The 24,005-nt window shown below is 40.6% G+C and overlaps 1 protein-coding gene across 2 annotated transcripts; it reads left to right on the top strand.

Moving 5' to 3' along the window:
* The first annotated feature begins 4,042 nt into the window (after window positions 1-4,042).
* On the top strand, window positions 4,043-20,103 carry phf13 (PHD finger protein 13). Of its 2 annotated transcripts, none has more exons than XM_060909817.1 (5): window positions 4,043-4,182; window positions 4,976-5,019; window positions 7,217-7,318; window positions 13,625-14,288; window positions 16,955-20,103. In XM_060909817.1, exons 2-5 carry the CDS (start codon window positions 4,978-4,980, stop codon window positions 17,179-17,181), a joined length of 1,035 nt encoding a protein of 344 aa, XP_060765800.1. In that variant the 5' UTR covers window positions 4,043-4,182; window positions 4,976-4,977; the 3' UTR covers window positions 17,182-20,103. The 2 variants fall into 2 exon arrangements, with proteins under 2 accessions (XP_060765800.1, XP_060765799.1); XM_060909816.1 differs by having other exon boundaries at window positions 4,910-5,019.
* Window positions 20,104-24,005: the final 3,902 nt, after the last annotated feature.

Below are 24,005 nucleotides of genomic sequence, written 5' to 3'. Positions count from 1 at the left end.
AAAAGTCGTTCCCTCACCGGCATCTCTTCTGAAAGAGGAAAAAAGAGGCTGGGGAACAAATGAATGTTTGTAGCTGCTATAATGTACACGATAACAGGAAGTAACTTTTCTTGTGGACGTTCCACAACATTAATGTAAGTATAAACAGATAAAGAGCATGATGTTGATCCATAAATTGCTGTAGTATCAGAGGAATAAAGCGCTTCAGGGTGGTATAACAGAGCATGTATGGCCAAAAGTATGTGGACACCTGACCATCACACCTATATGTGTTTCTTACCCAAAGTTGACCTCAAGGTAACTATGTGTACCTTTTTTAGGGCCAAAACTGTATATAACTGTAGAAACACACACACACACAGTTAGGTCCATATATATTTGGACACTGACACAAATTTTGTTTTTTTACAGTACCTGTTTACTGAAACATATTCAGGTTATAGTTATATAATGGACATGGAGATAAAATCCAGACTTTCAACTTTCATTTGAGGGTATCCACATTAAAATTGGATGAAGGGTTTAGGAGTTTCAGCTCCTTAACATGTGCCACCCTGTTTTTAAAGGGATCAAAAGTAATTGGACAATTGACTCAAAGGCTATTTCATGGGCAGGTGTGGGAAATTCCTTCGTTATGTCATTCTCAATTAAGCAGATAAAAGGCCTGGAGTTGATTTGAGGTGTGGTGCTTGCATTTGGAAGATTTTGCTGTGAAGAAAACATGCGGTCAAAGGAGCTCTCCATGCAGGTGAAACAAGCCATCCTTAAGCTGCGAAAACAGAAAAAACCCATCCGAGAAATTGCTACAATATTAGGAGTGGCAAAATCTACAATTTGGTACATCCTGAGAAAGAAAGAAAGAAAGAAAGAAAGAAAGAAAGAAAGCATTGGTGAACTCATCAATGCAAAAAGACCTGGACGCCCACAGAAGACAACAGTGGTGGATGATCGCAGAATAATTTCCATGGTGAAGAGAAACCCCTTCACAACAGCCAACCAAGTGAACAACACTCTCCAGGAGGTAGGCGTATCAATATCCAAATCTACCATAAAGAGAAGACTGTATGAAAGTAAATACAGAGGGTTCACTGCACGGTGCAAGCCACTCATAAGCCTCAAGAATAAAACGGCTAGATTGGACTTTGCTAAAAAACATCTAAAAAAGCCAGCACAGTTCTGGAAGAACATTCTTTGGACAGATGAAACCAAGATCAACCTCTACCAGAATGATGGAAAGAAAAAAGTATGGCAAAGGCGTGGTACAGCTCATGATCCAAAGCATACCACATCATCTGTAAAACACGGCGGAGGCAGTGTGATGGCTTGGACATGCATGCCTGCCAGTGGCACTGGGTCACTAGTGTTTATTGATGATGTGACACAGGACAGAAGCAGCCGGATGAATTCTGAGGTATTCAGAGACATACTGTGTGCTCAAATCCAGCCAAACTGATTGGTCGGCGTTTCATAATACAGATGGACAATGACCCAAAACATAAAGCCAAAGCCACCCAGGAGTTTATAAAAGCAAAGAAGTGGAATATTCTTGAATGGCCAAGTCAGTCACCTGATCTCAACCCAATTGAGCAGCATTTCACTTGTTAAAGACTAAACTTCAGACAGAAAGGCCCACAAACAAACAGCAACTGAAAACCGCTGCAGTAAAGGCCTGGCAGAGCATTAAAAAGGAGGAAACACAGCGTCTGGTGATGTCCATGAGTTCAAGACTTCAGGCAGTCATTGCCAACAAAGGGTTTTCAACCACGTATTAGAAATGAACATTTTATTTACAATTATTTAATTTGTCCAATTACTTTTGAGCCCCTGAAATGAAGGGATTGTGTTTAAAAAATGCTTTAGTTCCTCACATTTTTATGCAATCATTTTGTTCAACCCACTGAATTAAAGCTGAAAGTCTGAACTTCAACTGCAGCTGAATTGTTTTGTTCAAAATTCATTGTGGTAATGTACAGAACCAAAACTAGAAAAATTTTGTCTCTGTCCAAATATTTATGGACCTAACTGTGTGTGTATATATATATGTATATGTGTGTTCCCTAGCAGTATTTAAAGGGTACTGATCCAGTAACAAGTCATTGTACCCCTAAAGTTACAATATTTAAATAATATTGACTGGCTTTTTTTCATGGTATATCAGATATATTCCATTCAGCTAGCATGATATCGAATGAGTTGAAGACGAGTAGCTGAATGGAATATATCTGATATACCATGAAAAAAGCCATTATTATCCATCTATCCATCCATCCATCCATCCATTATCTGTAGCTGCTTATCCTGTCCTACAGGGTTGCAGGCAAGCTGGAGCCTATCCCAGCTGACTATGGGCGAGAGGCGGGGTACACCCTGGACAAGTCGCCAGGTCATCGCAGGGATGACTTATTATTATTATTATTATTATTATTATTACACATTCCTTTTGGGTGTTCAGCTCGTCTTTCTCTTTCAAAATTCTCTCAAAATCTTCTGTATTTAACGAAGCAAACCTGGCGGCCATGTTTGTTTACAAATTGTCCCAGCCACTCGCTAGCGCGGAAGTTTTACATCTCTGATGTGTAACGTCATGTTGTCTTGACAACCATGCAATATCGTAAACCATATTCAACACTCATTCTCCACTGGATAGAGTCATGGCTGTAGCCAGCTATGAGGCCACCGAGGTCTGGACCTCTGTCATTTTTAAGAGCTGAAAATTTATTTGTACGCTAAATATTCAACTGGATAAAAAAATAAAGAATAACATTAAAACATCTCCGTAAAAAGTGCATTGTTAATTATGTTAAATGTTGATTCTGTCTTCTGTGTCTGTTTTGTGCGTGCGGCTCTGAGACCAAGAACACAAAAACGAATGAGTGCGCGACTCGGGGGAGGAACACAGTGCAGGAGACACGTTTTTTTCATGGTAACCATCAGTGCACTTTCATGAAGCTGTTAAATTTACATTTTTGATGCAGCGCAGTTTTGTCATCATTGCTTGGGTCAGATCAAACCATTAAACAAGCTTAAATTATTCTTACTCTTGCCACATACATGATTTTTTTTTTTCAAAACTGATGATATTCAGGCGGCATGGTGGTGTAATGGTTAGCGCTGTCACCTCACAGCAAGAAGGTCCGGGTTCGAGCCCGGTGGCCGGCGAGGGCCTTTCTGTGCGGAGTTTGCATGTTCTCCCCGTGTCCGCGTGGGTTTCCTCCGGGTGCTCCGGTTTTCCCCAAAGTTCAAAGACATGCAGGTTAGGTTAACTGGTGACTCTAAATTGACCGTAGGTGTAAATGTGAGTGTGAATGGTTGTCTGTGTCTATGTGTCAGCCCTGTGATGACCTGGCGACTTGTCCAGGGTGTACCCCGCCTTTCGCCCGTAGTCAGCTGGGATAGGCTCCAGCTTGCCTGCGACCCTGTAGAACAGGATAAAGCGGCTAGAGATGATGAGATGAGATGAGATCTCTTGTGTGACGTGTAATTCACCCCTCTCATTTAAATATGTCGAAAATTTTTCAGCATGCGCTTTGCGCATCACGGACCTCTGTGATTTTAAAATGCTGGCTACGGCCCTGGATAGAGTGACGTAATACACATAGGATAAGCGATATGATAACAATATTGCATGCTATCGAACCAAATGAATGAAAGCTGCCAGAAGGGAATAGAACACATGTTTTCACATGTCCTGTATGGATAATAATGTAGTTTATTTTCTGAGCGTGCATGACTGGCTCACACCATATCCACGTTTTAATTCTGACATCACAATTTTTGACGTCACAAAATACATTTCTTAATCATTGGTGGAAATATGTTATGTCAAGTGACCCATCCTTGGCCAATCCCTGCACGGGAATTTATTATTATTTTTTTTTTTTTATTTGTGATATAATGTATTTTATTCCATGTTTATTAGACACGCTGATATTTGTACCTTGTCCTCGAGCTGCTCGAGTTGTTTTGTTTTGAATGCGCATCCTGCGCAGACCGCTGTGCCGTGTGGATGTGCTCGAACGCACCCGCATCACTGTCCCGTGTTCAGGGGGAGGTTTGTCGCTTTTTTGCGCTTGTTTTAGTGCCACTTCAGTGTCACATCAGGCTGCATTACCTGCAAATTCACATCAATTTGGGAATTTACACGCATCGGCTTGTCGATCAGAGTTCTGTTATCGATCCGAGGTACGAAAATGAACTTTTACTGGACTATAACTCCATGACAAGTAGTTAGACGGCTAGTCCCTCAGGTTCATCATGCTAACTTACACCTGACGCCTTGTTTAGAGCTTTTTCAACATGTATTATTATTATTCCACACAGTTGAAAGGTATAACGATTGCACAAACCGAGTGTCAACATCATGAACAACATCAAAAACAAATATCAGTTGTTTACCGATAGCTGTCAGCAGCATTAGCATTAGGGTTAGCATTAGCAAGCCCTAGCTCGACGTAGACAGTCGGTTAAAGTTCTCAATCTCTTGATACATTATGTACAGATCGAGGTTTATGTGCATTAGTAATTTTTTATATGACAGAATAACCGTGTGACACAGCAACAGAAATCTTAGCAAACATGCCTGGCTAGTTCGAACTAGCCGTTAATTACAGTAAAAAAGTATAAATATTATAATCAGACATCATAATAATAAGCAACATCAGATGAGACATCTAATATATAATCTTAAGCAATAATAATAATAATAATAATAATTATTATTATTATTATTATGTATTTACATATGTACAGTTTTGCAAACTAGCTTGATGGCTAGCTGTCCATATTTCTGCACTTGACTTCTTCCGATAATACTCTCCTGGCATGTTTTCTTTTTTTTTTTCTTGTCCATAACGTTATAATCATTTCTAAATCTGCTCCTAAGATGTTTATTGTATTTTAAACTTTGCAGTTATTCGAACTCTGCATTGAAGTTTTGACACATCCAGATTTCATTTCTACTTCTTCTTCTTCATAGAAATGGACAACTCTGACGTTAAAGCGTCTGCTTTTGACTCACAGGTATGAACACTTTCATAAAAAAATAATAAATTAATTAAAAAAAACTTCGATACTATTCTGAAAATAAATAATTGTGTGGATGTTGTTGTTGTTGTTGTTTTTAAATTCTTAACGCTGCCTAGCTAATTTTGCTAGCATGCTAGCTGTGTATAATAATTAGCTAGCACGAAAAAACTCAATATTAAAATTTGAAACACATTTGTTAAACATGTTAATTTGATGTTAAAGTTAACCCATTAAAGTATCCAGGTGCTGCTGTTTATTTTATTTCAAGAATAAATCGCGTTACCAGCTTGCTACGGTGGGGTTTTTCCCCTATGCTAGTCGGTGTTGAATGTCGCTAGCTTAATAAAGACGACGATTTGGAAAATGTTTTCGCGAAAGTGTCACTGCTTGTACTTGTTTGTCAGTGTGTAGATTTAGGTGACATTATGTGTTGTTATTTTTTAAGTTAACCGAAGTGTTAGTCGTGTGAGTCTTGCTAGCAGAACAAATAAATAACAAACGTTTTGTATTTTTTTCTGACTAGCCAGCTAGCTTGGCTTCTGTTTTCGCTGATTCGCGAAAATATTTAAAGGGTTGATATGTAGTAAAAATAGATACGTGTGTGTTTTTGTTTTTAAAGAAAAGTAGTAAATGAGAGAGAGAGAGAATGTAAATGTTTGTAAATGTCTAAATACTGTTATATATGCTAATGCTAAGTCAGTGCTGCGATTTAGAGAGAATCAGCATCGCTTGTTTGGTGTGTAGAGTTAAGTATATTTTTTTTAACCAGTTCAGGTAAAATTGTTGTGGATGAAAATGCGGAAATAAAGCAGTCACACGGTTCGAACACTTTAATAAAGTGACACTCGGGTGGATGATGATGTTAGCAAAGGACACAGTTTGATTTTATTTTTTTTATGCATACGAAGCGGTCAAAATGTACAAAATAGCGCATCGGGTTTTTTTTTTTAAATGAATTTTTATGATTGATGGATGTGAAACCTTTTTTTATGTTTCTGTATCTGAACTGAATGAACGTTTTGAGACCAGGAAGGCGAAAGTAGATGATAATCCCGTTCGCTCTCTGTTGATGCTGCTGTTATGGAGGTCAAATCTCGCGATATCTTGCACTTGGGACGCCGTGCTGTGAATTCTCGAATCTGATTGGTCAGTGGTTCTATAATAGTAGTAATGGGAGTTCATGGAGTTTGTACTGCACTTATTAATAATAATAATAATAATAGATGGTTGTAACGGTACACAGAAATCACGGTTCGGTACATACCTCGGTTTTGAAGTCACGGTTCAGTCCATTTTCAGTCCAGTAACAATCAATCCAACTGTGTTAGACATGTTCATTTGTCCATTTTATGAAAGTATAAAAAGTGTAATGTGTTCGTAAATAAATAAATTCATAAAACTCATTTTTAAACTGATTTTTGGAGCTTTGGTCCATTCTGAACAGCAGATCTTATATCTATGAATTGAATTTCAAAATAATAATAATAATGCATTTTATTTGTAGAGTGCTTTTCATGATACTCAGAGATGCTTAACAAGCATAAAATAATCTCATCTCATTATCTCTAGCCGCTTTATCCTGTTCTACGGGGTCGCAGGCAAGCTGGAGCCTATCCCAGCTGACTACGGGCGAAAGGTGGGGTACACCCTGGACAAGTCGCCAGGTCATCACAGGGCTGACACATAGACACAGACAACCATTCACACTCACATTCACACCTACGCTCAATTTAGAGTCACCAGTTAACCTAATAATCATAAGAAAAATCATAAGAGAACATAAGACCAATAAAATAAGAGTCAGAGAAACTTGACTAAGGAGAGAAAAGTCATAAAATCAATGCAATAAAAAGGTATGACAGTGTTTCAGGCAGGATTTTTCTTGTCACATTGATCCGAGTGTAGCAATCCCCTTTTTTTCCTCTCTCTCTCTCTATCTGATATCGATGTCTGAGTATTGACAGTTCCTCAGCGCTGATCTGTTCCTGAGCACCTTACAGTAACCGAACGAGACTCTGCTGCAAGGTTTTTTTCGTGAGACACGTCTGATATCGATGAGCTTCAGGACAAGTTGTGCTCATGTCTATATCACATGAGCTCATGATGTAGGATCAGCTGAAAAAAAGCTTGACGTGTATGATCTGACGCTTCTTTGTCTGATTGTACGATATGAATTTTGCCTTGATTGCAGGGTTACAGTCCAACGTACAAAAGGAAAAGGACGGTAGAGGATTTCAACAAGTTTTGCACATTCGTCCTGGCCTACGCAGGTTATATTCCATATCCACAGGAGGTGAGTAGTGTGTTCTGTTTAAAAACTGAGTGAGAAGGCCGAGTTATATTTCTGCCTAGAATCTATGACATATATAGATGGTGTTGATGCTCGCACAAGATGATGTGTGTCTTGTCGAAGAGGTGCTGTTACACGAGACACCAGAATTTACTTATTTTACACAGAAGAGGAGTGTAATTAATGTAATGCGTCATTGTTGCGTTTGACTAGCCTGGGCCCGCCCATCCTAAGTGTGACGCAACACGGGGGCCTGTTGCGAACTTAGTCTGGCAAGGCAAGCTATCTCCAGCTCTTCCAAGCTCCCGAAAAACCGGGAGCCAATCAACTTTGAGCATCTCCAACGGCCCTGGGTAGAGGCGTGTTCAAGGCAGTGACGTAGTAGAACTGCGACCGGAAGCCATAGATTGTTTACAGAATCTATGCCGGAAGCGCTTCATTCACTAGAAACATTACGAACATGGAGCAGCGGCAAGCCTTTGACACAGCGGTAGATGCTGTATTGAAAGCATTCAACGGGAAGTTCTCATTGAAAACGGAGCAAAGAGCAGCCCTGGAGGTATTTATCTTCTTCCTGTTACTCAAGCAGTTTCCGTCGCGTCACATACGTCAGAGGAAAGAGTGATGTGATTGGTTTAAGCTTCGTCACAGCCTTTTCTGGCTTCAACCAGTAGCAAACTGAGGCATTTCAGGGAGGCGGGTCAACCACGCACTTTGGGAAATGGTTGGGCTTAATATCTTTGCCAGACCAATGCTCGCAGAGCTTTGAAGTTGCGTTAGCCAGACTAGCGTTTGACAGTTGTTGTGGTGTGCGTCACCATGACAGAGGTGCACATCAGGCTATGGCGTCGAGTACGCAGCTGCGTCATACCCAAGCGCCAATCTCTACTCCTGAAAAGTGAAGCCAATGCGGAAGTGCTGAAATCTGCAGTTCCTCGAATGGCCGCTTGAGGCTGCCTCCAAAAGCGAGTCAATTCCCAAAGACCCCTGTGTTAAAATGGCTGACTTTACAGTGAAAACAAACGTTTACAGCCTGGTTTAAAAAAATAAAAAACGGTTTCGGTCTCTATAGCTAGTTTTCCCCCTTCATGACAACTGTACGGGGGTGAATATATAATTCAACAGTTTAAATTATATTGAGCCATACATTTATGCATAATTAGGGGTGGGGCTTAGTTGAGTGACAGCTGGGTTTGTTATCTTGTTAGCCACTAGCTGGCATTACATTACATTACCTCAGAAGATAAATAATTGATATAAGGGAGCTGTGTCTGTTTTCATCGAAGAGCTTTTCTATGCAAACACAACTTTTACACAATACTACACCTGTAAGTGACTTTAATCTGCTTTATTCGACTGGACTTTCTTACCTGTCAGTACTTTTGACGTAGTCGCTGCCGATGAAGTTTATCAGGGTCTCTGCTTCAGTAGATCAGGCTCAGACTGACAAGCTGACAGCTTGAGCGAATAAAAAAATATATATATGTTTTGGAGTTTGACATAGAAATAATATCCATTCATCATGAAGATTCATCTCTGAACTAAATCATGGGTTTGGTTGATGGTTTCATATCAAATCCACTGTGCTGTGTGATCATCATAGACTTACCATCTGACAGTAGTTGCTATCGACTTCAGCCACTTCTAGCTAGCTATATCGCTAGCTATCTAAGCTCAGCTCATCTCATCTCATTATCTCTAGCCGCTTTATCCTGTTCTACAGGGTCGCAGGCAAGCTGGATCCTGTCCCAGCTGACTACGGGCGAAAGGCGGGGTACACCCTGGACAAGTCGCCAGGTCATCACAGGGCTGACACATAGACACAGACAACCATTCACACTCTCATTCACACCTACGGTCAATTTAGAGTCACCAGTTAACCTAACCTGCATGTCTTTGGACTGTGGGGGAAACCGGAGCACCCGGAGGAAACCCACGCGGACACGGGGAGAACATGCAAACTCCGCACAGAAAGGCCCTCGCCGGCCACGGGGCTCGAACCCGGACCTTCTTGCTGTGAGGCGACAACGCTAACCACTACACCACCATGCCGCCTATCGCTAATATATTAATAATTATTAAGATTGAAAAGACAACACTCCTTGATCATATATGTTTATCGGACAGTTATTTTTATTTTTAATTTACTTTTTTGCAAACTGGCCGTTGAGGTTATGGTCTGTATCTTATGGAGCGACGACTTCTTTTAGTAGCTTGTTGGGTAGCTTGCATAGCTAGGTTATTAGCTTCGAGGTTAGTAGGCGTGTTCTAGCCGTATTATTCCAGTGGCCAGGTCTCACTATCCCCGCCCCTTTCTCCATTTATGGACTAGCCGGGAGTTAGGCAGAGTCAGGCGCTGCTCACATGGCGACGCCTGTAGCCTCCTTATTTGAGCTTCAAACCCGCTCTTCAGAAATCCTATGAGTAATGTCACAGAGGCTTTGTCCGTTATTTTTTACAGTCTTTGGTCGTACCTTACAGCGTAGAGTCGGTGCAGAAGTATAAATTGTCCTTGAGACTGAGACAGAAGTCCTGCAGCTGTTGTTTAGGGTGGACAGTTAACTGTTTCTCTCCGATTCTCAGAACAGCTAAAGGACAAGATGTGAGTTGGCAACATTTGAACTGAGATTTTTTTCAATTCTGTGCAAATGAGGTATGAGACGGGAACAAATGATTTGGCTCAAGCGATTCCTCTGAATCGTCTCGATCCTATGGCGAGTTAGGGCGGCCGTTTAGTTTGACAGTAGAAAATTTTTAACTGTGCTATCATTTTACGCATTTCATGAAAGGATGTCGAGATGTCACGAAGAAAAATAACGCTAAGAAGGAAGTACGAGAGATCGTCACACTGAGTGTGTAACCAGTTTTCACACCGATTCGTGACTCATAATTTGTAGGTAACTCAAAAATGTTGGACAGGCAGGCCACGCCCAGCAGTAGAGAATCGGAGAGAGGCACTGATATTTCACTTCCTAGCGTTCACGTCGGGAGAGCGTCTTTCCTCACTTCCAGAAAAGTCATTTATTCAAAGACTTCAAGCACAAAATTATGATTCATGTATTTCTGTGGCTTTACATAGTTTCTAAAGAAATGAACCTTGTAATTACGGAAAAGTTTCAGCAAAGGAGTCGTGTTTGCGTGGCCCGTATCAAGAAGGCGCAGAATTATTATTCATTTCCTTTGTTGTTGCTCACAGTTATTCATAATCATCATAACCACTCGAGTGATTTCTTTCTCTGTTGTCAGAGTCATGTGGGTTTTTGGTGGTTCAGCACATTCGCAATTTATTCTCGTCCTACAAATGTCAGTTGGATCAAAGCAGCATGAAATATCAGTAAGGGTGTCGAGTCACGACTCTTAGGGACTCTGATCAGAGAGGAGAAGCGTTTTTGTAGCAATTTCCACAGACTGCTTTTTGTGTTGAATTGTAATTGTATGATGATGTCATTTATATAGAACCAAAAAAACGAGTGTAGAGGTGAAAACTGTATGTTGAGATGACAAGGTATTTAAGGGCTAGGGTTTTTCTTTTTTTTTTCTTTTAAATGTGGCTTCTTTTGGTTTTATGAAGTCGTACGTGGAATATAAACTGGGAGTTTTTTTTTTTTTAAATTAGTAATCAGAGATGGCACCAATCTGATACCCAGGATAAAAATAAATAAAGTGGATCAGATATCAGTTAAAAAAAACAAAACAAAAAAAACAAATGAGATCTGATCCTGTAACAAATGAAAGGTTGGATTTGGAGCTGGAAACTTTTTATATATAAAGAGACTTGATTTGTATTTTTTGTTTTTAAGTTTTATTATTATTTTTATGCTACTTTATAGTTTTGTTTATATTTACGGCACAAGTGAAAGAGTTGAATTGAATTTTATTTATTTATTTTTAAAGCTGTTTCATGGAAGTCATGCTTTTAGCTATGTATTTTATTTCCAAGTGAATTGTTCAAAAAAAAAAATAAATAAATACACACACACATATATAAATTAAAAAAAATTTTAAACATAGTAGTTTTTAATTAGTAATCGGAGATGGGACCGATTTGATACCCAGGATTAAAAAAACAAAAAATAAGGTGGATCAGAGATCATTTAAAAAAAAAAAAAAGCAAATGAGATTCGATCCTGTAACAAATGAAAAAGGTTAGATTTTGAGCTGGGAACTTTTTTTATTTATAAAGAGACTTGATTTGTATTTTTTTAAATTATTGTTTTATGCTACATTATAGTTTTATGTGGGGCGGCACGGTGGTGTAGTGGTTAGCACTGTCGCCTCACAGCAAGAAGGTCCGGGTTCGAGCCCCGGGGCCGGCGAGGGCCTTTCTGTGCGGAGTTTGCATGTTCTCCCCGTGTCCGCGTGGGTTTCCTCCGGGTGCTCCGGTTTCCCCCACAGTCCAAAGACATGCAGGTTAGGTTAACTGGTGACTCTAAATTGAGCGTAGGTGTGAATGTGAGTGTGAATGGTTGTCTGTGTCTATGTGTCAGCCCTGTGATGACCTGGCGACTTGTCCAGGGTGTACCCCGCCTTTCACCTGTAGTCAGCTGGGATAGGCTCCAGCTTGCCTGCGACCCTGTAGAACAGGATAAAGCGGCTACAGATAATGAGATGAGATAGTTTTATGTTTATTATATTTACAGTGGATGTGAAAGAATTTAACTACATTTTATGTATTTATTTATTTTTAAAGCGGTTTCATGCAAGTCATGTTTTTAGCAATTAATTTTATTTCCAAGTGAATTGTTCCATATATATATAAAAATATATATATAAAAAAAAAAAAAAATATATATATATATATATATATGAGTGATTCCACGCTTATGGGTACTGAAATGGGGACATGAACTTATTCACCTAAAACCATTTATTTTTTTGCCATCAGGTCACAAAACATGTAATCTTTAATGAATGATATGTTAAAAGATAACTTTAATTTTCTGAGATGTAATAAAAACATATTTATATGCCAAAGTCAAGCCTATGAGTTCCAAAATGATGTCTGTTCCATTACTTCTGTTACGATTGTCCATCTCGCGTCTGTTACAAATTAATTACAATCTAGCTATATACCATGTTAATCTTATTGAAAGAATGTGTATGTTTATTCTACTACACATGTTTATTAATTATATTTGCTAAAACATCACCTTCCTATGTTTCAAAAAGTAATTCTACATTGTTAAAATTGAGAATCTATATGTCCACAACACTTCTGTTACGTTCTGACTTTGGCATATAAATATGTTTTTATTACATCTCAGAAAATTAAAGTTATCTTTTAACATATCATTCATTAAAGATTACATGTTTTGTGACCTGATGGTAAAAAAAAGAAATGGTTTTAGGTGAATTTTTAAAAATAAGTTCATGTCCCCATTTCAGTACCCATAAGCGTGGAATCATTTATTTGTTTATTTATTTATTAATAAAAAAAAAACCTAGTAGTTTTTAAAAGGGGGCATCAGTATTGACCGATACTTCAATTTCCAAACAAGAAAACTCTTTCATTTTTGGAAAAGAAAATGTGAAATTGTGGATTCATAAACAAGAACTTTGTTTGTTTATCCATCTATCTATCTTATTTATTTATTTATTTATTAATAAATAAATATACAGTTGTCTGTCCAAAGCTGCTATTTATTAGCTGTTTATCCTGATTTCCCAGTAGTTTCTGTTTGTCTTAAGCTGCGTTTACACAGTCCAGTTTTCATCCTGGCAGAAATCGTACATCATAAAAGAACTGCTCGTTGAGTTGGTTGAGATCAGCAGTGCCTGCCGTAGTGCCGCTACAACTAAAGACATAATCCAGTCATCATGTCCTAATCCAATGACAAACAAAAATCGTGTCGGTGTGAGAGAGTTTTTATTCAAGTCTTCAAGCGCGAGTGCTGTTCTGATGCGCCGCTAAAAATGAACCAGTTGGAGGTCGGAACAAGATGATGGCAAACTCGCGGGACGGCTGCAAATACGCTAGCGACGATGGGGAGATGTAAACATACTAAAAACTTGCTAACGGACAAAACATTTATAAAGACATTAAATATCCTTATTAGCTCAAGTGCACTATTTTTTGCATGAGCCTGGGTCACACTGATGGATGATTGTATGCAGAGTGTAGGAGTATCAAGTATAGATTTCTTAATAAATGTAAAAATCTGAAATGGTTAATGTGTGTTATGACGTATGCTAAGATTGAGCGTTAGTGGTGATATTATTCCAGTCTGAAATTAGCTTTCGCTTTGAAACAGGTTGTTTGGTTCACATACCTGAACAAGCGTTATGATAAAATCTGCTGTGTTCTCGCAGGAGGCGCCGCTCAGGAGCAGCTCGAGTCCTCCGAACAGCACGGGGAGCACGGCAGACAGCGACGGCCTCCCCTCCCCCGACCAGCCTCCGCACAAAAGCCGCAAGAGCTTCGGCGGCTTCAAGAGGCCCGCGAACGACGAGCCCGAGCTCCACAAGCGGCCCAAATCCACAGGCTTCCTCCTCGACGGACGTAAGAAACCCGACAAAATGAAGAAGAAGAAAAAGAAGCCGACGGAGAACAGCAAATCTGACGATCCCGAATCTTTCCTGCCGTTTCCCTCCGGGACCAGAGCAGAGATTTCTGCTTTCGGTCGGACCGTCAAGGAGGAGCCGGAGGATTACATCAGCATCTCTACGCCGCCTTCATACACAGAGCGCTCCGTTCACCCTGGCACCAGCTCTCCGCTCGGGTCGGGCTCTCACGGCACCGTCGGCTGCAAAAAGGAACCGGAGGCCGAGCGGGCGTGCTGGGATTCCCCGGCCAGCTCGGGAACGGAGTCCAGAGGAGAGAGCAGGGAGAGGCTGGCGCTGCCTGAGGGGGAAGCCGTGGTCATGAAGATGGAGGGATTCCCCGGCACGAGAACGGTGATACGCCAGGGAAAGCAGGTGGTGTTCCGCGACGAAGACGGATCCGCAGACGACGAGGACATCATGGTCGATTCGGGCAAGTTTACAGACACTCTTGTGTAGAATATTAAAGCAACGGTTTCAACCCTTTTGGTCGCTGTTACTTTTTAAGAATCAAATTATTTCCGTTAGCGAGCGTGAAGAAATTGAGCCTCGCTCAAATTGTCAGCGGTCTTTGCAGCATCCTGAGAATGCTAAGTTTGTGATGTGTGTTTTTTTTTAAAAAAAAAAACCCTTTACCATAACCTTAAACTTTCACCATAAAAAAAAAGCCATGATGTAGCTGCTAGTGCTGGACGATATAACAATACAATATCAAAATCACGATAAATTCTCCATCAGTCCAGGTTTCTAAGATTTTGTTTTTTTTAATAAAATAAGTGGAAACTAACTGCAACCAGATGACTTGATTCCAAAATTTTATACCTTTTTTTTTTTTTTTACTTTTAATATATAAAGTATTTGACTCGGTTTTTGGTGTGAAATTGCTAGCAAACCTGCGTCAATGGTGATCATTAAAATTATGTAAAATCATCATCATGATGGTGTTTCGTGCCCCCCACCCCACCCCGTGGCCTGCCTTGGTGTGGTGTTGTCCTGATGTTGGATTAAAGCACGCTCTGAGGGACTAGTGACATCAATATTCCCTCAGAGTGTGCTTTAATCCAACAATCTAATCAGATTGAAAAACCTAATTTTTTTTTTTTTTAAAGATTTAAAGTAGCAGTATGTAACTTTTCCAGCCCTGTGTTCCTTTCAGGCTGAACTGCACTAGAAATTAATTGCTACATTGACAAACTTTCACCATCCCCCGAATCTAAACTAGTCGTTTTCTTTTTTGAGGTAAAGGAGTAGTTCAGATGTCATTTCTGGGCCAGAAAAATGGAAAGAAAATCCTTAAATAAGGAAAAGAGATCGTGTGTGTTAGTGATATTGCAAATTACTGTTTTCTAATGTATCTAAAGTACGATGATGAAAGGTAGAAATAGGGCTGGGTGATATGGCTGAAATCTGTATCACGATATAAGTATTTCATATTGGTCGATATCGATAATTATTGAAACATTTTATGACCTATTTAAAATAAGGACCAGGAGGGAACAATACTAAATTCAAACATTTATTTTAAGCTTAAACTTCCTCTGACAGCCAATAAGCAAGGAATGTCAACACGCATGTTCAATGTTACGATCACAACAAAAACTGAGCAATTATCAATAATAAAGTGCTTAAAAAACTCAAGTGTTATAAAAACATGAGCAAAGTGTTAAATGTAAACATAGCAAAACCTGCTATGTGAGAAGGACTGTTATATTTTTAATTTTTTTACTGCAAGTTTAGTGCAAAAAAAGTTCACCCTCTGGTGAATAACATTTAAAAACATAAATAAAAATATGCAGTGCTTTTATAAACATAAAAGAAATTGAGTGAAACTGAGGTAGACTTAAGGCCAATTTATGCTGACAACCCAGTCCTCGCAGATAGCGTCGCAGACAATGTCTGCGTAGCCCCCCCACCTTCGCAGACGCTCTGCGCGCACCTCCCAAAAATTGTGACCACCGCAGAAGCCTCGCAGACAGCGCCACAGACAAGAGGGCTCTGATTGGTCCACTCTACATCCACTGTACACGCACTTCCGCTTCCCTACTTTCCCGGTTTGGTTTATTTTCACGACCGGCATTTTTAAAAACACGAGCGAAGATGGAGCAGCACGAAGAGCGGTTGATTGAGGAAGTGAGGAAGTACGGACATCTATACGACTCCAGTTCTAGTCATTATAAAAAAAAAAAAGTTCTAGTCATTATAAGTAACCGGAGGATAAACACTCCACTAACCACACCCACCAACTACTCCTAGCGACTTCGCGCCCCCTTGCGTTGTGCTGGTGAATAACATCGCGCACGCCTATTACTCCCCGCTCAACGATAAATTACAACTGTCTGCGAAAAGCTATCTGCGAAAGCCTTGTCGCAAGAGCATGCAGAGGCCTTAAGACTATTCTTAAACTATTCAAGTATATTTTCATTGAAGGTTTAATAAAATAAAAATAGTGTTTTGTAAACATAGAAGAAATTAAAGTAAAACTGAGGTAGACTTAAGACTTTACATCTGTAACATCTGACCTTACTGACTTTATCCACAATTTCCTCGCTTGTTCCGGCACTCATCTTTCTTTTCTTGGCCACGCTGTTTCTGGAAGAAAAATAAACACGACCATGAGACAACGAGATGGCGCAACCAAACACGATACTGTTACATGATTGGCTATCAGCGTGTCACTCCCTGTGCGTTGCTAGGCACCAGAGGACGAGTGCCTTTGCTCATGCAACCAAGCTTGCTTCGCAACAACAGTTGATTGAAAGCGGACCTAAACCAGAGAGGGCTCTGGCTAACGCTTGTTTCTTGAAAAAAAAAAAAAACATTCTATCGAAACGTTCTATCGAACGCATTTTCTATTGATATCAAGTATGTGTCTATCGCGATACGTATCGTTATCATTTTATCGCCCAGCCCTAGGTAGAAACACTTGAACAAAATGCTAACCACACCTTTAAGCGTATAACCCTTTTTGTTAAATGTTAAGTGTTTAATGTATGTTCTAACCAGAAATGCACCGTTTACAAACGGCACGCAGCTGCTGTGTTGTGTTGTCATTGCATGCCGTGTTTTGATCACATCCTGACTCTGTTCTCCGATTTATAGACGACGACTCGTGGGACCTCGTGACGTGTTTCTGTATGAAGCCCTTCGCCGGCAGAGCGATGATCGAATGCAACCAGTGCAACACCTGGATCCACCTGTCCTGCGCCAAAATCCGCAAGTCCAACGTCCCGGAGACGTACACCTGCCAGCAGTGTAAAGACTCCAAATTTGACATTCGGCGCTCGAACCGCTCGCGCATGGGCTCTCGAAAGCACCTTCTGGACTGACGTCGCTCGCGCCCCTCCCCCGAGTACAAACTCTGATCGAGACGGGAGACGAGTACAGAAGTGGAAGGGCTCTGACTGCGATATTAAACTCAATTTTTTTCCCCCCTTTTATATATCGTCCACCTTCCTAACTGGGTTTTTGTTTGTTTAGTTTTTGCGTAAGGCAATCATAACCTTAGACGATGCATTACAGAGAGAAGACGTTTCAAAACAGACGCCGTGATCTCGAAGACTTTTCCGAGACACTTTCAGGAATAGGAACGAGGACGAAGGATTGCACTTTTTTTTTTTTTTTTCTTCTTTTCAAAAAGGGAGCGTTTGTACCCATAGCGTTGAAAAGTTTGTGCATTTGTTCAAAGTATTACATTCAATGTTCAAATTATTTCCTTGTGGAACTTTCTGGAATCTTAAAACGTCTAAGGAACATAAAGGCACTATAGGGTTATAGTGAAAATACATGGTGCAGAATCTGTCCTTCCTTAAGTGAAGCAAAGAGAAAACCCTGTTTCTTGTTTGTTTGTTTGTTTGTTTGTTTTTTGTTCCTCCTCCTCCTCAGAGCACTGTCCTTCAGGTTTATTCAGTGTCGAAAAAGCTTCTCGAGTGAACAAGTATCTCAGACGACAGGCATCAAATCTGGGACGTCCTCTTTAACACACTCAGTGATTTTCGTTCTTCGCTTTTATTAACAGAGAGCTCAGAGCTACCTGCCCTGCCCTGCCCCGCCCTATCCTGCCATGTCATGCATTTTCGCATGCTGTTTGTGTTTTATTTCGTTAATCGTGACCGAGTGGTACTTAAGACCTCGTGTCGTAGCTCCTACGTTTATTGCCCAGAAGCAAAAAGACTTTATACTTTTTTTTGTGTGTTACGTGTTAAAATTTCAAACTGCAACCTTGTTCGTAATGTACGCGGCCCTGTGAACCTGAAGAGTTCTGACCTTCCTCGTTTCCACTCATGTTCTGCGTATATTTTTCTAGATTCTAGCTAGGTAGCGCATTTATTTTATTTTTGCTGTGTTCAACTTGGTCTGAACTCATAAATACGTCATTTTCAAGCTATCATGGGGGATGGGACCATTGACGCATCCATGAAAGCTAGCTAGCTAAGTAACTAACTAACTATCGTGAAAGTAAATTGATTGATTTTTAAAAACTTTCCAGACTTTTCCGTGTTGAGGTCATGTTTCCAAATTGGTAATCGGATGCTACGAGCTTTAATCGAACCCACGTCGCTGCACATTTCACTTGTAATCTCGCGTCAATGCAACTAGTTAAAATACCGTCGCGAGACACTGATCACACTGTGCCATACTCGCGGTGTCATTTTTACGATTCCCCCCCCCCCCCCCCCCCTTTTCCTCACCGTGTTAAATGCCGCACATGACACTCAAGCGCTGTGTAATTTCCCTTGCTTAACCCTAATGTTAGATTTAACATCCGGAGTTTGCGTATTTAGCGCCTGCGCTGTGTCTTCAGTGTTTGGTTATAAACACTTAATATGAGGTGCGATCTAAAAGTTCCGGAACTGTTCCTGGTGCGAGTGTGTGCAGTCGGAACGAGCGCTAACTCTCGTGAGTCGGTGTCGGTGTGCCACATGACGTTACGCTGTTTGTATCAGGACCTGTGTTTTCATGACAACATGCACATATTTGTGATTTTTTTTTATTATTATTATTATTTTTTTAAAAACTATAGACCAGAGAGCAAACCTCAAATTCTGTGTTAAACTTTGGGGGCGGGGGATCAGTAACAGACCCTGGAAATGTCGAAACACGTTGTTGTTGTTTCATTGCTGTAGGCTCGGTGAAGCATTTCAAGGGTCTGTGTTGCTAATCGCAAACGCTTAAACAGGCATGATGTCAGAAAAACACGTGTAACGCAGGTCCTGATGTTGACCACATGATGTCATGTGACATATCGACTCATGAGTTACTGCTCGCTCCTGCTGCTGCTGTTAGCTTGCACCAGGAAGTCACAGAGCTTATCGATCATGCCTCATGTTGTCCTGTGACCTCTCACCACCCCGTTTTGATTTGCGTGTTGCTCTTAGACGCTCTTCGAACTAGGTTTTGTTTTTTTTTTAAAGTTCTCCACTTACTTCTAAAGTCTTTACATTTGTGTTTTGGTACCTTAAAGATTTTTCGGAACGATGTAAGTCCAATCAGTGATGACTGAACAGTGTTTATGATAAACGATGCATAAAACTCATTACGATATTATTACGATGCTCATGTATCATGGGAAATTCTTTAAACCACTTTTCCCCCCCTTCCCAGGAGGACTGATTTGAGAACTGCCTCGTTTTCCCGTTATGTTTAATAACACATGAAGGCAGTATGAATGTCATTTCCTGTTCTATAAGACTATAGAATAACCACTTCTTCTCTATTCTTCATTTCCCAACCTGTGTTTTCACTACGTATACAAATATTTCCTTTATCGGTGCTCCTGGAACCATCCTTCGTTTCTTAAAACGTTTCCTCAGTCCTTCGGTGGAAGCGTCTCTGGAGGTTTCCTTTATTTCAATGTTCAGTAATTATTTATTTGGATAGTTTCGCTCTCTCAGGCTGTCGTTTCCAGGAGCTCGGGCGAACGGTTCGCGTGAACCCGTCGTTAGCATACATCTTAACAAGCTTTCAGTTCCTAACCGTTTCATCCAGTGTTGCGTTTTACTGATAATCAAGAGTTCAAGGTTGTTTTTGTTTTCCTTTTGTACAAAATCAGTACGTTCTGTTTGTATATAATGTCACCGGGAGTTCACGCCTGTTCTCGCGTTTCGGTTCAGTGGGGAATTTGGGGACGGTAAGGAATGTTGGGATGTCACTGTGGTCGTCTTGGAGACCGGAGCGCTGGGTTCTAGAGAGAGAGAGAGAATGAATGTTTCTGTGAAACTGATGTAAATAAAGATCTTATGAGAATTTAATGGTGATCAGTGTGTGATGTAGATTGATTTTTTTTTTTCCCTCCCCATTATACTGTGATTGTTTTTAATATCTGAATAACCTTTTTGCAGGAGTGTTGAGTCTCTAATTTAATTTATCTCATCTCATTATCTCTAGCCGCTTTATCCTGTTCTACAGGGTCGCGGGCGAGCTGGATCCTATCCCAGCTGACTACGGGCGAAAGGCGGGGTACACCCTGGACAAGTCGCCAGGTCATCACAGGGCTGACACATAGACACAGACAACCATTCACACTCACATTCACACCTACGCTCAATTTAGAGTCACCAGTTAACCTAACCTGCATGCCTTTGGACTGTGGGGGAAACCGGAGCACCCGGAGGAAACCCACGCGGACACGGGGGGAACATGCAAACTCCACACAGAAAGGCCCTCGCCGGCCACGGGGCTCGAACCCGGACCTTCTTGCTGTGAGGCGACAGCGCTAACCACTACACCACCGTGCCACCCATTTAATTTTTTAAAAATTATATAATTAGCATATTGGATGGGATTGTAGGTTTTGCATCTTTTCATTTTTTTAAAAATGTACATTATTTCTATATCATTTTATAACCTCTATCGGGTACGGAAGCCGAGAGAGGCCCTTCATATAATCCTTTTTTTATTCACCTTGTCATCCCGAGATAACGACATCATTAATTCAGGATCTCGAGAAAACAACAAAACCGTTATTTCGAGATCTTGAGAAAACAAAACAATTATTTCATGATCTTGAGTAAACAGCTGAGAAATGGTTCATTCAGGTGCGCCAAGAGACTTGTGATATGCTGACTTTGGGGCTATTTGTCATTCTGTATAGACGCAACTTTGGTCATTAGAATGTCTGGAATAATCGATCACCTAATAAGGCAATATTTTGATCAGGGGTTGACACAGGGAGAGATTGCATATAAGGGATAATTTCAAAATTAGTCCGCGGCACCTCCGCAGAAGACTGGCCCCCCCTCTCTCTCAAGGCATAGTAAAAAGTCATTTCTGCTCTGTTACATGCCCGCCAATTTCTAAGTCTTCGTTGTCTGACCCACAGGGGGCGCAGCTCTGCTAGAAATCTCGAATTAGTTGTGTTTTTTCTCGACATCCTGAATTAATTATGTCGTTATCTCGGAATAACGGTTTTGTTTTCTAGAGATCTCGAATTAGTTGTGTTTTTTCTCAAGATCCTGAATTAATTATGTCGTTATCTCGGGATAACAAGGTGAATAAAAAAAGATTATATGAAGGGTCTCTCACAGCTTCCGTAATCGGGGGGGAAAAAAGTTAGGTTTTTCCTTTCTTTTTTTTTTTTTTTGTCTAAAACCAACTCAGAAACATTTACACCAATCAGCCATCACATTTAAAACCACTTACCTAATATTATGGAGGTCCCCCTTGTGCCACCGAAACAGTTCAGTGCCAAGTTTCCCAAAAGCATCGTAACACAAAGATCATCGTTAAATGGTAGAGTGAGCAGCACAATGAGCACTCTCTCGCCTAGGTTTTTGGGAAACCCACCCCTGACCTGTTGAGAGCTGGACTCCACAAGACCTCTGAAGGTGTGCTGTGGTATCTGGCAGCAGTCCTTGTGAGGTGGAGCCTCCATGGATCGGATTTGTTTGTCTAGAACATCCCACGGGTGCTTGATTTGGATTGAGATCTGGGGAATTTAGAGGCCAAGTCAACACCTTGAACTCTTTTTGTTCAGACCAGACCTCCGCCTTCTTCCGTTGCTCCATGGTCCAGTTCTGGTGCAGACGTATGGGCATTCTGACTGGTCTGTGGTTACTCAGCCCCAGACACAGCAAGCTGAGATGCACTGTGCATTCGGACTCCTTTCTATCAGAGCCAGTGTTCACATTTTCAGCAAGTTGTTCTAGAGTAGCTCTTCTGTGGGACTGGACCAGACCTTCAAACCCCATGTACATCAGTGAGCCTTGGGTGCCTATGACCCTGTCACTGATTCACCGGTTGCACTTCGTTGGACAGTTTTTGGTAGGTATTAACCACTGCATACCAGGAACACACACACCACATGACCCGCTCATCCAACCACCACAGTTTGGTCCTTGTCAAAAGTTGCTCAGATCCCATTTTTCCTGCTTTAAACACAACTTTGCGACGGACGGTTTTTGTTTGCTGTCTAATAATCCCACCCCTTGCCAGACGCCTGTTCTTCACGTCACTTGTCAGTGCTTTTAATCTTCTTGCTGATCAGCGTATACATACATACCCTAATTAAAAATCCCAGTCTTTATGAATATGCATGAATACGCAGATTAGAAATACATCGGCCATCTCATCTCATTATCTCTAGCCGCTTTATCCTTCTACAGGGTCGCAGGCAAGCTGGAGCCTATCCCAGCTGACTACGGGCGAAAGGCGGGGTACACCCTGGACAAGTCGCCAGGTCATCACAGGGCTGACACATAGACACAGACAACCATTCACACTCACATTCACACCTACGCTCAATTTAGAGTCACCAGTTAACCTAACCTGCATGTCTTTGGACTGTGGGGGAAACCGGAGCACCCGGAGGAAACCCACACGGACACGGGGAGAACATGCAAACTCCGCACAGAAAGGCCCTCGCCAGCCACGGGGCTCGAACCCAGACCTTCTTGCTCATCGCCCATCTCATATAGCTTAATATTGCTAGCTTAGCTTGTAAACTATCTTGGATTTGGGTGTCAATCTGAATCATCTGAAGATTATATATTTTTTTGCAATCATCAAAACAATTCTGTTCATTAGTAACATTAGCTAAATTGGACAGATCATAAAGTTAGCATGGGCTCATGTTTCATCTTTGATAACACTGATTAACTTAAGTGACGTGTAAAGCATCGCGTACATCAGGACTTTTTTTTTCACTTTGTAAACAAATTTAGCATTCTGTTAACCTTTTTAACATTTTTCAAAACACAGATACATGAAGGATATTTACAAATCCAAACTACAGATCAGATCCACATGTAACGATTCACATTTTAATGTTTACTTACAATTCAAATATACAACCGGTTTGTACGGGAATGTGAACAGGGAAGGAATCTGGACTAAAAGCAAGGGTCCAAAAAAAAAAAAAAGTGTTTTTTTTTTTCCGTCTAAAACAGTTGGTGATTATCAAACAAGGTTTAATGATGCGAAAATATCCATATTGTGATTTATGCTGCAATATAATTATATCTTAATTGTTTTGAATAATTATCAACTAAGTGCAGCTAATTTCATCTTTTGTACCAAGTCCTTAATCTTAATTATTTGACGTTAAATATAACTTTAAAATGAAAACATGACTTTTGTGGAAAGCTCTTAGCAAAGTTCTGACTTGTGAAATGTATCGTGTATTGTAGAAACTTCTTCACATATGGCATGATGATATTTTGGCTGTATTGGATCGCCCTTAAAGGATACACAACACGTTTCAACCAGACACTCATCCAACAGAGACGGGGGGGGGGGGGGGGGGCAGTGAATCAAAGAGTCGACTCATTTCCAAATGACTCATACATGGATCAGTGATTCCTTCATACAGTTTATTTATAACTCTTCAGTAACTTTATTCTGCCCAGACTCACTCATTCACTCTTTTAAATGTGCTCATGTAGGTTTTAAATCACAAAATCTATAAAGTGAAGTTCATTAGGAAATAAACACGAGCAGATACAGTGCAAGCAAGGGAAAAAAAACAAAAAAACAAAAAAAGACTTCTCGTACGCTTGACCTAGTTTACTTTCACACTTATCCCAAAGGGTCCCATTATATTCAAGTACCAAAACTACACGTGCATTCGTGACAAAGAATAATAAATACATGATTCACGTAATAATAGAAATTGAACTCGCAAAAGGAGAAGGTTAAAAAGAAAATGTTCTAATAG

Source organism: Neoarius graeffei, chromosome 26 (assembly GCF_027579695.1).
Source record: "Neoarius graeffei isolate fNeoGra1 chromosome 26, fNeoGra1.pri, whole genome shotgun sequence".
In the NCBI taxonomy this organism is placed as follows: domain Eukaryota; kingdom Metazoa; phylum Chordata; class Actinopteri; order Siluriformes; family Ariidae; genus Neoarius; species Neoarius graeffei.
The sequence above is the reverse complement of the archived record's forward strand: the minus strand, read 5'-3'. Positions and strand labels throughout refer to the sequence as shown.